At 47.0% G+C, this 16352-nt stretch overlaps 2 protein-coding genes across 2 annotated transcripts in view; both read left to right on the top strand.

Annotated features, from left to right (window-relative positions):
• The window catches only part of pts (6-pyruvoyltetrahydropterin synthase), a 228003-nt gene that overhangs the window by 141821 nt on the left and 69830 nt on the right, over positions 1 to 16352 (top strand). The gene's annotated exons all lie outside the window — the stretch shown is intronic.
• dnah9 (dynein, axonemal, heavy chain 9) overlaps positions 13019 to 16352 on the top strand; it is a 73207-nt gene continuing 69873 nt past the window's right edge. The window contains 7 exon segments of the mRNA XM_067245162.1: positions 13019 to 13369; positions 13474 to 13670; positions 14096 to 14254; positions 14556 to 14686; positions 15004 to 15215; positions 15505 to 15738; positions 15959 to 16126. Of these exon segments, the coding sequence (XP_067101263.1) occupies positions 13019 to 13369; positions 13474 to 13670; positions 14096 to 14254; positions 14556 to 14686; positions 15004 to 15215; positions 15505 to 15738; positions 15959 to 16126 (1452 nt within the window).

Here is a 16352-nt window from a genome sequence, read left to right on the forward strand (position 1 = left end):
CCCTAACGTCAAAACACTCCAAACTCACAGTACTTGCAGTGTTCACCGACAGCGGTTCGGAGCTTCTCTCCCCAAACTCTGTCAGCCTGAACAGTAGAGCAATCTCTGTTTCTCTCCCCTCCAGTCAAAAGAAAAAACGAGTTCACCTTTTCTTTATCACTCCAGTGGCTGCCAAGGCTATTATCGTCTTCTTGAGTTACCCATCCAAAGCTTACAGTTATGAATCTTAATACTTTGCTCCTTTGAAACCCGTATCACTGTGTATACTCTGGTGAAATATCTTCATTTTCTGTTGCTGCACTTTGATCACAAAGTAGAAGTCAAAAAAATACTAAAATACTTTTCAAGCGTCTGATATTGAACCAGTCACGCAGGGGTCAAGCTGGGTTTGCTACCTCTTATGAATGATACACGTTATTATTTCAGAGTAATTTATGCTCTCAGAAGTATTATTTTAAATCGCTTCATTCCATGCAATCACTGATCTTTGAAGGAATCTCCTAGGCTGTGATAACACATTTTGCTGGTATTTGGTAACAAGAGAGGGTCAATGACGTGTCAGCACAGTTAATCAATCCAATTAACTGTCATTCCAGCTGTCATTTCCATGAACTGTAAAAATGTAAACGAGGCGTCGGGTTTGCTTCACGTCTGAAACAAAGCTACAGAAGACAGACCTGCCAGGGACGGACCAGACCAGAGATGGAAACTGCACCTAGGCTAGCTACATGACTCACCCTGTCTGTTAGGCTGAGCTGCAGGAGGGTGGAGGGGTCCTTTGCTACCAAACAAGACGTTGTTCCACAGGCCTCCCAACTGTCACCTCAACCGTCTACCGCAGGTTTGTGATGGCAGCTAGCGTGTTCTCCTCTCCCAGAGTGCGAGGCAGACTCACTTAAGTCTATTTATATAATCCAAACTTTGTTTGCAGTTTGGGTTGTTACCTTCACTGCTTATCTCACTAAGTTCTATTTAAGAGCCGGGTGAGGTCATTGGATAAGACTGATTTCTAGAATTCTGGCTCGTGGGGACTGCGGGCATTGAAGGAGTTTCCGGAGGAAACCATGGTAACCCCCAGGGTAGTAACAACACAATACCAAACGGTTCAGCGGTTCATTCATCCCCTGTATAAAACAGTCCGAGGTTCATTCATCCCCTGTATGAAACAGTCTGAGGTTCATTAACCCCCTGTATGAAACAGTCTGAGGTTCATTAACCCCCTGTGTGAAACAGTCTGAGGTTCATTAACCCCCTGTACAAAACAGCACATGGTTCATTCAACCCCTGTATGAAACAGTCGGAAGTTCATTCACCCCCTGAATGAAACAGCACGTGATTCATTCACCCCCTGTATGAAACAGTCTGAGGTTCATTCACCCCCTGTATGAAACAGTCTGAGGTTCATTCACCCCCTGTATGAAACAGTCTGAGGTTCATTCACCCCCTGTATGAAACAGTCATTGAGTGACTCAAAGCCGGGTGAAGCATTTTGACAGTCACAAATATAAACATCCTGCTTTTGGTGTGGGGATTGAGTCATTGACATCCTTAGCCTATCCCCTTTCCCTTGGGTTTACATGATTAATCACCGTCCTTAAACTATTACCGATCATAAGTAGATCTCACACATCACTGCCAGCAGGAACACTGCGTCAACCTTGACGTCTATTGGACAAAGGCCGCTTTGAGTTCCTGTTTTAGTCGCCTGAGGTCATGACCTCCAGGGTCTCGGTGGACGGTAACGATGGGCAGCAACAGAGGAAGAGACTCCCATCACAGACTGTTCATGTTTAATGTTCCTGTTGGGAAAAGGAGCCCAAGGCATTCAGGCCTTCATCTTATTATCACTGATCTTCCCATATCTTACAATAACAGACTCTCTGGGTAGAATTGAATTCCATTAAATGCAATATGGGTGCAATAACCAAAATAACTATGTTTAACCCTGAAAGTGTTTTACTAATGGCCGTTGACTACCAAAAAACATTTCTCTCTGGTTTGAGTTTTGACCGACAGGCCATTCCCTGGGAAAAGAGGCGTTGTGGTGGGGTATATGGCGTTAGAAGCTTTCTGTGACGCCTGCAGGCAAGCTCATTTGATACCCTGTAAGAGAAAGGGTAATATTCCCAAGTCACTCTGGTATTTACAGGAAGCTGCAGTAGTTACCACAGCTCAACACTAAAGCGTGAAAACATTCTAAGGATGAATTGAGCTGTAGTGCACACTCGGGAGAACGGGATCCCTGTGTTGTGATCGTGCCTCTCTCACTCCCCGTCCTCTCAGGGGAGTCAGGCCGGAGAGCTTCTGGAATCCTCCGCGGCACATCGCTGCCCTCCAAGACAAAGACAAATATGTGCAGTTTAAAATGGAAACAGACCCCCGTTGCGGGCGAGCACGCACGTCAACTCAACGCTGCGGCGATCCGGTCGATGTGAGGCGAGTCACTGTGACATCACAGTGTTCCGCGCGGGTGACATAACTCGAGTGAAACGGGGCAGTGAAACGTCGAAAATGAACTCTCTGTGTGTTAAAAAGGATATGTCCTCACACACTGATTGATGGAATTGTTACACGGCCTACCTTGCGGTGGTCTAAATTTAGATCTCTGATTCAGTTTCCCTGTTGTTCCCTCCGTTGCGTTCTGGCGCCAAACCCAGTCATTACCTCAGTTTTCACAGATTTGAGTGAGCGCGCTGGAGGACTGGGCAGAGAACACGATGTCATCCAGTCGTAACAGAATCTGCTGGTATGTTGAACCGGACCCAGCGTGGAGTGTAATGGCAAAACAAGAGTGATTATTCACGTCCAGATATGTTATACCCACTACAAACGGAAAACATGCTCATATTAGTGCCTGCCCGATTCACACAGGGAGCTAAACAAAGCCAGAGTCTGACTAGAGACCTGCCTTCCCTCAAAACCCCTTCCAATGTCTCAACAACTTTATTAACAGTTATTACATGCATTCCTATCATCCTGAATAAAGCACATGCGCCCGAGTGCAGGTGGTACTCTGTCGGTTTGAAGTCATCAAAAGATGAAAGAAAGAAATCCGAAGATATTCTATTACAAACACTTCCCAGGGTCCCTGGCCTCCCAGTTGCTCAACAGGAGTCTCATAAAGCTTCGATAGCCTCAAACATGGATGGCTGGAAGCCAGCAGAGACGCAGAGAGAGCGTATACATTGGAAATGAGCTGGCGTGTGTCGAACCGTACAGCAAGTACAGGGGGGAGAGCAAGTTTGTTGTTGTCGTTGGTGTACAACGCGGTCTTTGAGACGTGGCTGAAGCCTCTTTGCCAGGCTGAGTGGGTCGGGCCCCCCTACAGGTGGAAGTGTCCGTTCACGGCGAGCCAGGCATTCTGCCTCCCACAGATCACAGAGCCGGTAATCGGACACAGATGCTGGCTGACAGCCTGCTTCACGCTGGCGATGTGCGTCACCAACCCTGGGGATGGAGCTCTTGCAGCACCGACAGGCCAAAAAGTAGTCCCTCTAACCGAGGGGGGGGGGCGCTCCGGTCGCCCACCGCGCAAGTCAGCGCACCATGTAGGCTCAGGTCTTACCTCGGCGGCCTGGGTTCGAATCCGGACCCTCGCCCTTTGCTGCATGTCTTCCCTTATTTCTCTCTATCTCTCCCTGCCTTTCCTGTCCCACTATAAATTGAGAGGTTGCCGGTTCATAATCCCCCCGCCCCCCCTGTATGTCGCTTTGGATAAAAGCGTCTTCGTAATGAACACATTATCGTTGTTGTTCTGTGTCTGTCTTCGATCGGGCCGCAGCTTGAGTTCAACTTGTTCCTCCCCGAGGGAACAACCAATGGGGACCAAATGTGGCGGTCGTCTTTAATAAAGTTCTGTTTTGAAGGGAATTACATTTCTCCTCAAAAGCCCACCTGACCCCCACAGTGGGGTTCTAATATGATGAAGGCATGTACGTCCAGTCCAGTAACAGCTATCTCATGGGCTCATATGTTCAATGCCTTTCATGCAGACCAGACTTACGAGCTACACAGGCGGTTTCATTCAATAAATCAAAAAATGTGTCTAGAGTTTTTTGGAAAGTGTTCACACACCAGGGCAAGGAATTAGATTTATGAACTTTCGTAATTGGCTTTCTTTCAGCGTCACATAGAAACCCTTGTTGTTCCCTTACGTTATCTGTTGATTTTCAGATGGTTCATCAGCTAGCCGATAACTGGATTTCACACCGTCAATAACCACGGTGGAATTCGGCGTTGACATAGTTTATGACATCATAACATAGTTTATGACATAATGTCTACACTGAACATGTTTTCACTGCATGAACTGTGTCATCCTGACAGGATTTTGAGAGAACAAGAACGATAACAAGAAGGAATCTGTCTTTGAGACGTAAAGGAGAGTCGGTTTCTAGCCCCTCGTGACAGTTTTACTATAAAACTCTGGTTCACCTGCAAGGCCGCGACCTACAGGCCTCCGAATCCGTCACTTGTACGGCTCGTGTATACACGGACTCAAAGGTTTACGACAAACAGTGACAAATAAAATCGAAAATTCTCTTTCGTCTTTGCCTCCCGCGTGTCTAAACACAGTGACTTTTATGTGTCAAAGAACCGTGATGCATGTTTCTCCTCCTCCAAGATAAACACCATGATGTTGTTGTTAAATCTCATGGGATATGTCTTGGGACGGCCGGCCAGGTCCTGCAGTCTGCAGAAGAATACTTGACGTGTCCTCTGTCTTCTTAAACGTCTTAACTTTGCTGCCTTTCACAGTTGATGAATACAATACCACACAGTAATGCGTTGCAGCCCGGCATTGTAAAAGTGCTGTGGGGACTTCAAGGTTTTGAAGCGTTGCATGTTGTGCTCTCGCACTGAACATTAGGAACAACTGTGAACCATTCGAAATGTTCATTTAACGTTCTTTCACTTCAAGTTTTCTCCCTTGGCAATTGTTTTCTCCATAATGATACAAGACAACTACTCTAATGCTCAAGAAATGATGCACTCTCTCTTCATCCATCTCCATCGTGTCCTGAAATTTTTATGTCACATTGACTGCTGCACGTTACCACTTCCAATACAATGACCGAGCATATCTCTCACAGCCATCTTCAATTATCTTCAGACACACACAAACAGACAGACAGACAGACACACACACACACACACACACACACACAGACATGTATACACACCACCATACCTACAGGAGCAGGCCTCTCCACCTCACGTTTCCAGCGAATTGAGCGGGGTGAAGGAAATGATCCATCACACAGGGTAAACTCTAAACAGCCTAATGACACGTGGCAATATAAAATGGAAAATTTAAATAAACACTGGTGGGTTGTTTGTAGGCACCCCTGGTACAATAGCCCAAACACTGGGCATTTGAGTAATCATTACTAGTCATAACTCAGCGCTCTGGAGATGTTAAATAAACAGTATACTTCTGTAAAGCATATACAACAAGACCCACATTTACTTTAGCTGGATTACAGGAATCTGGGAGCTAAAGGGGACTGGCTAGCCAGTGGAGAGGGTCTGACAGTGTCATGTCATGTCCCTTCAACCAACCAGAGAGAGTGCCTCTCTGATTGGTCTAAGAGTCACAGGCAGCATGGTGTGGTATGATGTTAATAGATTTCTGTGAATGTTGGTGAGCAGAGAGTGATGAACGTGATATACAAAACATCTTTTATCATTATTTTCTTTTGATATAATTAGGAATGTTCCATCTTGTGTCGTCCGTCAAACTCCTGAAGTTTGCGGATGACACCACCCTTATTGGGCTCATCTCTGGTGGAGACGAGTCTGATTATAGGTGGGAAGCGGCCAACCTGGTGACCTGGTGCAGCCAGAACAACTTAGAGCTCAATGCTCTTAAGACAGTGGAGATGGTTGTGGACTTCAGGAGGAACACAGCCCCACTCACCCCCATCACCCTGTGTGACTCCCCAGTCAACACTGTGGAGTCCTTCCGCTTCCTGGGCACTATCCTCTCCCAGGACCTCAAGTGGGAACTGAACATCAGCTCCCTCATCAAGAAAGCACAACAGAGGATGTACTTCCTTCGGCAGCTGAAGAAGTTCAACCTGCCAAAGACAATGATGGTGCACTTCTACTCAGTCCATCCTCACCTCCTCCATCACCGTCTGGTACGCTGCTGCCACTGCCAAGGACAAGAGCAGACTGCAGCGTATCACTGCTGAGAAGGTGATTGGCTGCAATCTGCCTACCCTCGAGGACCTGCACACCTCGAGGAACCTGAGGCGAGCGAGGAAGATTGTGGCCGACTCCTCCCACCCTGGACACTCCCTGTTTCAGTCACTCCCCTCCGGCAGAAGGCTGCGGTCCATCAGGACCAATACCTCACGCCATAAGAACAGTTTCTTCCCTTCCGCTGTTGGCCTCTTCAACAAGGCCAAGGGACCACACTGACTCTAATGACTTCTTGCTTAAAACACACTGCTTTTTGCACTGCATTACAACAATGGTATCTTGTACATTTGTATTTTTTGTAATTTTTGTATTTTTATATTGTAATTTACGGCAACTTATATTTTATTTTATTGTATATTTAATTCTATTCTAATCCCACTTAGTACTGCTAGTTTATGTACCCTTAGTATAGTTAGTCCACATATTTAAATTTTAGGTATATGTTTATTGTATGCACCTTCCTGCCAAAGCAAATTCCTTGTCTGTGCAAACTTTCATGGCGAATAAATCCCATTCTGATTCTGATTCTGATCTTTTACGATAAGTATTGCAAATTAGGCCAGGTTTTACTGTACAATCAACAAAGATAACCTGGAATAAAATATAACGAAATGATGAAAATATGGCCCAACAGGTAAACAGTGGTGAACTTTCTCTTAAGTTTCACGGTGAAACTCTGGCTCACCTCGAACCTGGCATCGATTCCAGCATCCAAGATGTCAATAAAGGTGAAAAACCTCTCCTCTCCCTCTCAACTCTGCCTCTCGTCCCTGCTCCTACACCACGTCCAAGTCAAACACCTTTGTTATAGATCCAGCATTGATTTATAAAAAGCGTAAACTGGTGTTTGTCCAGGAACGTTCTACATGCGCTACACACTGACCTCATGGGTGAATTCCTGGCTTCTAATTGGCTCCTAAGTGAGCTTGATTGCATGGACATTAGGAGTTGACCAAGAACAACAGGAGCCGGCCTCCTCTGGGTCCTGTCATGCTGCCACCAATCAGCAGGTAAGTGTTTCCCTCGCAGTCAGGGCCCCGCCTGCCCCCGCCTATCACTCCAGAGAAGGAGAGGGAGGAGGGTGGGGGTTGGGGTGGGCGGAGGATGAGGGGGATTTAAGATGGGGGGGGGGTGGATGGAAGAGGAGGAGGAAGGGGGGAGGGGGGGAGAGAAGGGTGAAGGGGGAGGGCGAAGAGAAGAGAAGAGGAGAAAGAGGAGGAACAGGGTGGAGGAGGAGGGGAGGAGGAGAGGGAAGAGTAATAACACAGCGTGGTGTGGAGTGGATGGGAGCCGTTGCTTCGGGGGGAGTAAGGCCTCAGATTTTCAGTGTTTGACATTAGCCATGTGTTGTTTTTGGTCGAGGCGCAGCCAATCTAGGTTATCGCACTGATTGTTGTTTTGGTTGGATTGTTTGACAAAGAGCACACTAAAATTCATCTTATTTTGAATACCTTTCCCTCTCAATGTCGTCCATGTACACTCTCGAGCAGACTACAAGAACAGAACAGAACCTCAGGTCAATGTCACGTTGTAACCTCTTTCCTGTTCCTCTTTCACGCCCCTCAACACTTGACAGAAAACTACTGCTGTCATCTCAGATTTGTCTGACTTGTCGGCCACTTGTCAAGTCAAATTGCAGAGTCAGGCCAGAGAGGGATGAATGTGAAGATCATAGACCGGCCTGATTAACCAGGGCTTTTACACATGTCAGACCTGGCTCCTTACACACTCTCTCTGTGCTGTGTGTGAAAAAAACACTCACATTTATGTCATTCTGTCGGTCCCCCGGCGGCCATTACTAACCCAATATCCTGTTTCGGAGTGAGAGGGCCTCCAGTCTGTTGCTCTTGGCCCCTCACCAAAGCGTGAAAGTATGAAAATTATCCATCCAGTCATGGCCCCGGAGCGCTTTGAAAACCCTCCCTGTTCCTCCAGCAGTCCTGCACATCTTACCAAGAGGCCTGGTATGGCCTACCAGCCTGCCCACAAGCCCACAAACCAGCCCCCCCCTATCCCCCGTTCACCCCTCCCAACCCTTAGGAAAAAAGGGGTTTGGATTGGAGAACCAGGGCTATTTGTAGCCATTTGTAATGTCGCATATTTCGATGACTGCAATGGCCAGCGATTGCAGCTATGCAGAGAACATAGATAAACAGTGTTGACTTCCTCTGGGCCTCTTATCAGCGTTCTCATACACTCACTGCCCTGCTCTTTACCCCGGGGCGCTCGGCGTGTCATATTCCTCCAGGGTGTCAGCCCCAGGAATAGCACAACATGTGTGTGTGTGTTTTTGTCTTTGTGTGGGTGTGTTTGTCCGTCGGTCTGTCTGTCTGTCCGCCTGTCTGTGTGCGTTTTGCTCTCTACGTCGGTGTGTTTTTGAGGTCTGCATGTGTGGCGTGTGTGTGCTTGTCCTTCTGTGTGTGTGTGTGGTGTGGTGTGTGTTTGTCTGTCCATCTGTCTGTGTGTGAGTTTGCCAGTCTGTCTATCCGTCTGTGTGTTGGTGTGTGTGTGGTCTATGAAAATCTGTCTGTCTCTGTGTGTATGTGTTTCCTATGAAAACAAAGGCCTTTACAACTGCCAGGAATCTCCATCAACAGGGTGGCCCTTGGGGGCTTCCCATTGGCCAGTTGAAGACAAGACAACCTCTATGGGAGAACCCCTCACACTGTGTGTTACTGGTCTGACACTTACTGAGTCACAGAGTCAAAGTCACTGGCACAGAATCACAGTCACACGGTCACAGTGTCACACAGTCACACTGTCACACTGTCACACAGTCACACTGTCACACTGTCACACTGTCACACTGTCACACTGTCACACTGTCACACAGTCACAGTGTCACAGTGTCACAGTGTCACAGTGTTACACAGTTACAGTGTTACAGTGTTACACAGTCACACAGTCACACAGTCACACAGTCACACAGTCACACAGTCACACAGTTACAGTGTTACACAGTCACACAGTCACAGGGTCACAGTGTCACAGCGTGACACAGTCACACAGTCAGACAGCCACAGAGTCGACGTGACTTTCTGGCAGAAGGTTTCGTCGTTACCACTGTAGTTGTTTGACATTCACCCATAAAACAAAACCTGCGTCGACATCCAAAACCAGCCCCAGCTCAGTTGGATCCGTCTCATTCATGAGACCACTCGCATCTGATCTCCCAGGTGTGTGGAGCCCTGAGTCTGGCTGTGGTATGAGGACTGTCGAGGCAAGCAGCCCTCAGGTTCCCCCTGCAGCGAGGAGGCTGGAGGTAGAGGCTCTCGGGGCCTGTGTAGACAAGGACTCTTCCAGAAACAAATGTTTGTGCTGATGAACACTGACGTATCCTCAGAGCTAGACTTTGCGTCATGAAACTCAGCTCGATGCTTTTGCCAGGAAATACTTGTAGCTCGAAACGATCTGATCAGTGGTTTCCTCAGAGAAGACTGAAAATTGATTGTAGCAGAAAGTAAATCATGGTCTTTTTGTTCAGCCTTGTGGTCTTGGTGAGTGTGTGACATTCAGCCTGTGGTCTCGGGTTTGTTTAGTATCTACTTGTCTATACTGTTGGGGAAGACTATCAATACATTTGACAGCATGTGACAATACACTTGCGTGTAACGTTCAAGAGCGTGTAACTCTTTGGATTTTTGCAAGGTTTTAATTTTGTGACGTTCAAACTGTGGTTGGGGTGAGTGTGGCGAGTTCTTTCTTTGAAATCAAATATTTCTCGAGTGAGAATGTGCTGTAACTATGTCGTCAAGGAAGGGGAGGACTGGCTTGACTTGGCATGAGGCACTCAAACTGACATATATGAAGTCTTCCTTGCAGTGTCAACACTGGAAGGAGACTGGCGTTGATTTAGAGTGCGTGTGTGTGTATGTGTGTGATAGAGAGAGAGAGGGGGAGAGAGAGAGAGGCATTATTTTCATTGTGTTTTGTACTGTAGCCCCCTCCTGTGGTGGCTCTTAGTATAGAAGTGAAATGCACAGAATGTGTTAGTAAACGTTCCAGTGTACAGAAAGTAGAAATAGAAGGGTGTATTGTGTGTGTGTGTGTGTGTGTGTGTCTGCCGTTTGATACTAGATAGATAATGACAATACTCCACAACTATGTTGAATGCCAGATCACAGTGTTCTCGGAATATGTTTTCTTTCCGAATGTCCGGAACACATCTGGCTGTGTTATGAAAGCCTTCTGATGAATATGTATGCAGGACGACGCTAACATAAAACACGACATGCTACATACCAATATTACACATATAATTGCCCAGATGAGAGAAGGCAGACTTGAGTGATTAATGTGAACATGGTTTTGGTGATTGATCTATAAAAACAAATGATTACTCTGTCGGCGGAGATTGTGGTAAATTGCTACCTAAATACGGGAACCTAGTTAGACAGATGTGAAGTGGAGGTGATTCAACAAGGTGTGGCTGAGGTTGAGGGCAGGTTGAGGGCAGATATCCTGGAATAAAAACAGAAGAACCCAGAATTGAAAGAGGTTTTATCTGGAACTTTGGGGTTATATTTGGAACCAGGGTCGGACTGGCCGTCGGGAGAGTTGGGAGATTTTATCAGTCCCAGTCCTGTTTGGAACTTTAAGGTTTTGTCTGGAATTTACGGTTTTATTTTGAACTTTTGAACTTTAGGGTTCTATCTGGAAAATTGAGTTGTATTTGAAAGGGTTTGCAACTTAAAATAAGTCACCGAGCACATCTGAAACCACTGGGAAACAGACCTCGGGACCACCGCATTTCTGGTGGTAAAACAAAGAATGTTAACAAGTTCATGAATAGCTTTTAATAGCTTATTTGACTTTGTTTGCCGCGGTGCCATTAATAGGAGATCTTCACAGGGTTAGACTCAGGTGAGAAGAACAAACTTGTAAAACCACGTGAAGATGTTTGCAACCTCCGATCCTCAGTCATTCGACTGCCCTTCATACCTCAGTCAATCTGCTCTGAGGGTCTGTTGTTCAGTCGGTTTTAATCCATTCTGTGAGACTGTTATCAGCCCATATGGAAGGAGATGGTTGAGTCGATGCCAATGGAAGTTAAGCTAGCATCTGCCTCATTCAAACTGCTGTGAGGTCAGCTTAGTTCTCTCTCTCTCTGTCTCTCTCTTCTCCCATCAACCTATCCACACATCCCCCTAAATACCTTAAAGTTCTATTTCCATGACACCGTCACTTTAAAACAATGCTTGAATGAAGGTCTTAGTCCCACAACCGCATTTCATAACTTGGCCACAACAAGTATGACTTCAACCTGCCACACACATGAGCTTGAATACACGTGTTTGAATGTAAACATGTCATTGACTCAGCGGGTGTGCTCAAAAGTTGATCTCACTGCCACATCCTTTGTCCCGTTTCTTCCACTGCTGTGGCAGAGTTTATGGGAAAGTAAGTCTATTTACCAGAGACCCAGACCCACAGTCATGGTTACTGAGTGTTCCAGTCTGTAAGCATGCAGGATAGCCACCCGGCTAGCTGTTGGGAACAGCTCTCTCGTATCAGTGATGAAGAGTCTCTTTGATACTAAAATGGAAAGTCCACTCCACATAGTTCTCTTTGGTCTGTCATGGTAATCTTCAAAGACGGGAAGAACTAAGCCTCCTTGGTCACTGTGGTTCTAGGATCCTGCAAGCAAACACACACACACTCGCGTACACTCCTACACACACACCCACACACGCATGCATGGACACTCCTACACACACACACTGCCACGTACACTTCTAGACACACAAACACACACACAAACATAGAAACACAGACAAATTAGCACAGGCACATACACACACACACAAATAGTTACACACACTCACATACAAACACACACAAACAATCACATACGTACGCCCACACATTCCATACATACACGCACACAAACAACCCCACATGTACGCGCACGCACACGCACACACACCCACACCATCTCGGAGGTCTCTATCATGTTTAGTCATAGCTCAGCCTCCTTTGAACTTGAAAAAACTGTTTAAGACTGACTAAAAGGTTGTGTTATGCTTCTGATAATGGTGTGTCCTACTTCGCCACATCAGGGACATGAATAAACAAACACGTTCTGTTGTCTCTGGCCAGATGTGTCATGGGTCACAATGTGATTCGGGTTACAGAGGGATAAAACAAATTATCTTTGTGTGGTTTGACAGTGCTTCATAAAACTAAAGTCCGAGAAAATGCAGTAAATCTGAGATCGCGTCTGTTTCCTTGTCTGAGAACTGTTCTAGTGCTGCCGGGTTAAAGATAGTTGAAGATAGTTTACCTGTAGGTAAACATTTAGTTCAAAATTGTTTTCAGGCCTGTACAGTTGTTGTTTCCACATCACTGCTGCCACCCAGTGGCAGCTATTAAATGGTGCGGACTTTGTGTGTGTGTGTGTGTGTGAGAGAAAGAGAGAGAGAGAAAAAATATATATAGAGAGAAGGGTTAACAAGTTTGTTGTTTATATGTTTAACCGATTACTACATTTAGACCTCATGGAAATTGCTTTGGTAAAACACTAAGTAATGCGTTTGTAAAATCAGCCCCGGTAAGCTCATTTTGGTTTAGATAGCCCATACTCTGTCCATACGATTGCCTACTGAAAGCTGATGAAGACAGCAACAACAGGTGATTTCACTTATGAGACAGAGACACGGGCCAGTGACTGAGTTGGCTTTTGTCCCCCAAGCAACGGCGGGTCCATTGATGCAAACACAGCGTTACTATGGAGTCCTAGGACAATCACTTTATACACAAACCCTCACGCCGCCACGGGACAGTGGGCAAAGAACGGCGGAACTCTGCGAATATGGAAGAATCGCCAGCGGAGGATAAAAGATTCGGTTTTATTGAGGACTACGTGTTGAAGACTTTGAAACTGAAAAAGGACAGATGGCAGAAATGCATGTCTACGGAGGACAGCAAGCAAGTTATTCAGGAGTTTTTTGACAAAACCGACCACATCACGTTGGTCATCTCCCTAAATGCTGCAGGGCTGTTGCTGCCCACTGTCGGATTTCCAACGACTAGTAAAAATAAAGCGGTTTACTTCGTCAAACGAAGAAAAAGTCCTTTAACGGCCGATTCAATGAAAAGTAATTTGGTCTATGGAGATTTGTCATACGCTCCGCTTGACCAGTTTTCTGCGCTCGTGGAGGAGGTGAGTTTCCACTTAAGTTCATTGCAACTCCGCAACAAGTGCAAACATAAATGTCTCTTCCCGTTTCTGTATTGTCGATGACTCAAACCCCAATCCTCATACAGGTGGTAGTCCCGTTGCTGTCGAATGGGAAGAATCACGGTGACTGGCCGCAGGTGGTGTCCCATGACGTAAAGCGGCACGTCCACTCCCTGAAGACCAACGTGTTTGTGGTGTCCGGTCAGGTGAAGGGTAAGACCCTACTGCCCCTGCCCCTGGGGGCAGAGAGAGTGGAGCAGGCAGCCTTAGAGAGAGACAAGAGGTACGAAGGCGCGACCACCAAACATGATGTTCTGCAAAACATTAATGAGTTGGTTCATTCATTCATGGATTCATCTATCCATCCATCCATTCATTCATTTACTCACATTCATTAATGTATTTGCTCATTTACTCAATCATACATCAATTAAAACATCCATGTACATTCATTTACCAGTCTATGAATCGATTTATCCATCTGTTCATTCATCTACTAATTAAATCCAATTAGGATGATTAGGTTAACTAATTCACTTGTCCATGCGTTAATTTAATACATCCGTCTCTCTCTCTCTCTCTCTCTCTCTCTCTCTCTCTCTCTCTCTCTCTCTCTCTCTCTCTCTCTCTCTCTCTCTCTCTCTCTCTCTCTCTCTCTCTCTCTCTCTCTCTCACACCCACACACACACACACCCACACACCTGCCAGGGGGGACGTGGTGGACAAGAGCGTCATCCACTCCATAGAGTCGGTGGTGATCGAGTGGAGCCACCAGATCAGCGCGGTCCTGAAGAAGGACTCCTCCGAGGCTCTGCTGGAGGGCAGGAGCCCCACGCCCCACACTGAGCTGCTCTTCTGGAGGAACAGGTCAGCATGTATGGCATAGCTAGAATAGCATGAAATAGCATAGCATAGCCTGGTCTAGCATAGCATACCAGAGCATAGCATACCACTACCAGGCAGCCCAACCAGGTGTCACAGCCAGGTAGCAGACATGTGGTACAAACAGACAGCTCTCTCTCTCTCTCTCTCTCTCTCTCTCTCTCTCTCTCTCTCTCTCTCTCTCTCTCTCTCTCTCTCTCTCTCTCTCTCCCTCTCCCTTCTTCTCTCTTTTTCTCCGTCCCTCTCTCTGATTCCCCCCCCCCCCCTCTCTCTCTTTCTCTCTCAGGTATGCAGACCTGCAGTGCATCCATTCCCAGTTCAGGTCGTCCAAGGTGACTAAGATGGCAGTGTTGTTGGAGGCCATGGAGAGCAGCTACTGTCCAGCTTTTAACAACATGCTGCAAGACGTCCTGGCAGGTGAGCTGATGACCCTGGTCTGCACCTCTCTGTGTCACCAACCTTCTCTCAACTGGATCCCTCTCTGAAAGCGCTCCTCGCCAAATTGCTACCATTTCACTCTCTGAGTTTTCCTGGGAGCTTTTCCCCTTGTTTTCCTTGAGGGTTTTCGATTGGTTTAGGTGCAGTTCTGCATGCACGTACACGCAAACCGGATGGGCATGGCTCAGTGGCGGAGCATTTACCTGCAGATCGAAAGGCAGCCGGGTCAAATCTCCTCTCCCGTCGCTCTGAATGGAACACACAGTTAAACAGTGTTTCCGGTGTGTTCTCCTCAGCGCTGGAGGAAGCGCAGGACATCTGCACCTACCTCAGGCCCCTGCAGCGCCACTTTGACGACATGGAGAACGTGGAGTTCCCCGAGGTCAAAGGTCACATTGCGCCCCTGATGCACGTCGTGTGCCTGGTGTGGGCTAACTCTCGCTACTACAACACCCCAGCCCGCCTCATCGTGTTGCTGCAGGAGACCTGTTACCTGCTCATCCAGCAGGTCGGCACGCTCCACACCATCCCTCACGCTCTCTCACGATACACATGACATCCTAAGGATGACATTATCCATATAAATAGAGTAATGTAATTATTATTTTGAATGACATTGTTTTTATACTATAGCTTCATGTTCATAACAATGATTGCATTATTTATATTTGATTACGTAATAAGGGTTACATTATTCATAGTTATTACATCTGTAATAGTCCAGAATTTATCCCATGAATAATTCCATTATTAATTCCATTATCGTCTCTGTGAACTTGTGGTTGCCCCGGCAACAGGCCCGGGCCTACCTGAGCCCGGAGGAGCTTCTGAAGGGTGAGGTGTCTGAGAGTCTGCTGAAGGTCCAGACCACCCTGGAGGTTCTGCAGCTGTTCAGACACACCTACGAGGAGCAGCGGGCCGGGCTGGACCGGTACCGGAGAGACGGGAGGGAGGTCCGGCCCTGGGACTTCTCTCCCCTCATGGTGTTCGCTGGGCTGGACCGCTTCCTGGAACGGCTCCGGACCATCGAGGTAGCCGTCCTGTCGTTTCTTCTTTCCCTCATCCATTCTTTCTTTTGTTCATTTCAGTTGGATTGGATTTGTTTTGAAAACAAAAAAACGGTCGGTAGCTTGACGAATCCTCACGCTCCTTTCTTCCATCCGTGTGACCGCTCTCTCTCTCCTCATTTGCCCCCCTATTTCTCCCCCTCTCCCCCTCTCCCTCCCCCCTCTCCCTCCCCCCCTCCCACAGGAGGTTCTCCTGACGGCGGTGGACCTGCTGAAGCTGGAGAAGGTGGAGTTCGGGGGGGTCAGAGGTCGCTCCCTCAGCCAGCAGGTCCAGTGGCTCCACCAGGACTTCCTGGACACCTACAAGGTGTTCACAGAGAAGCCCTACGACTGCCTGGACGTAACCAACAAGGTAGCGCTGACAGAAACTCAAGAGTTAACGTCATAGTAACTAGAGAGGGTAGAATTCCTGGGGAAATAGTGAGGGTGTGCTTGCGTCGGTTGCCGATTGGTCCATTTGATGTCTATGCATACTTATTTATGAATATGGCAAAGATTAAAAAGCATACATTTGTGATCTTTTACACTTCAAAATACAAAGACTGAAGTGTAGAATTGAAACAGGGTTCTCTTGTCAT

The sequence above is a fragment of the Osmerus mordax genome, chromosome 10 (genome assembly GCF_038355195.1).
Source record: "Osmerus mordax isolate fOsmMor3 chromosome 10, fOsmMor3.pri, whole genome shotgun sequence".
Lineage (NCBI taxonomy): Eukaryota > Metazoa > Chordata > Actinopteri > Osmeriformes > Osmeridae > Osmerus > Osmerus mordax.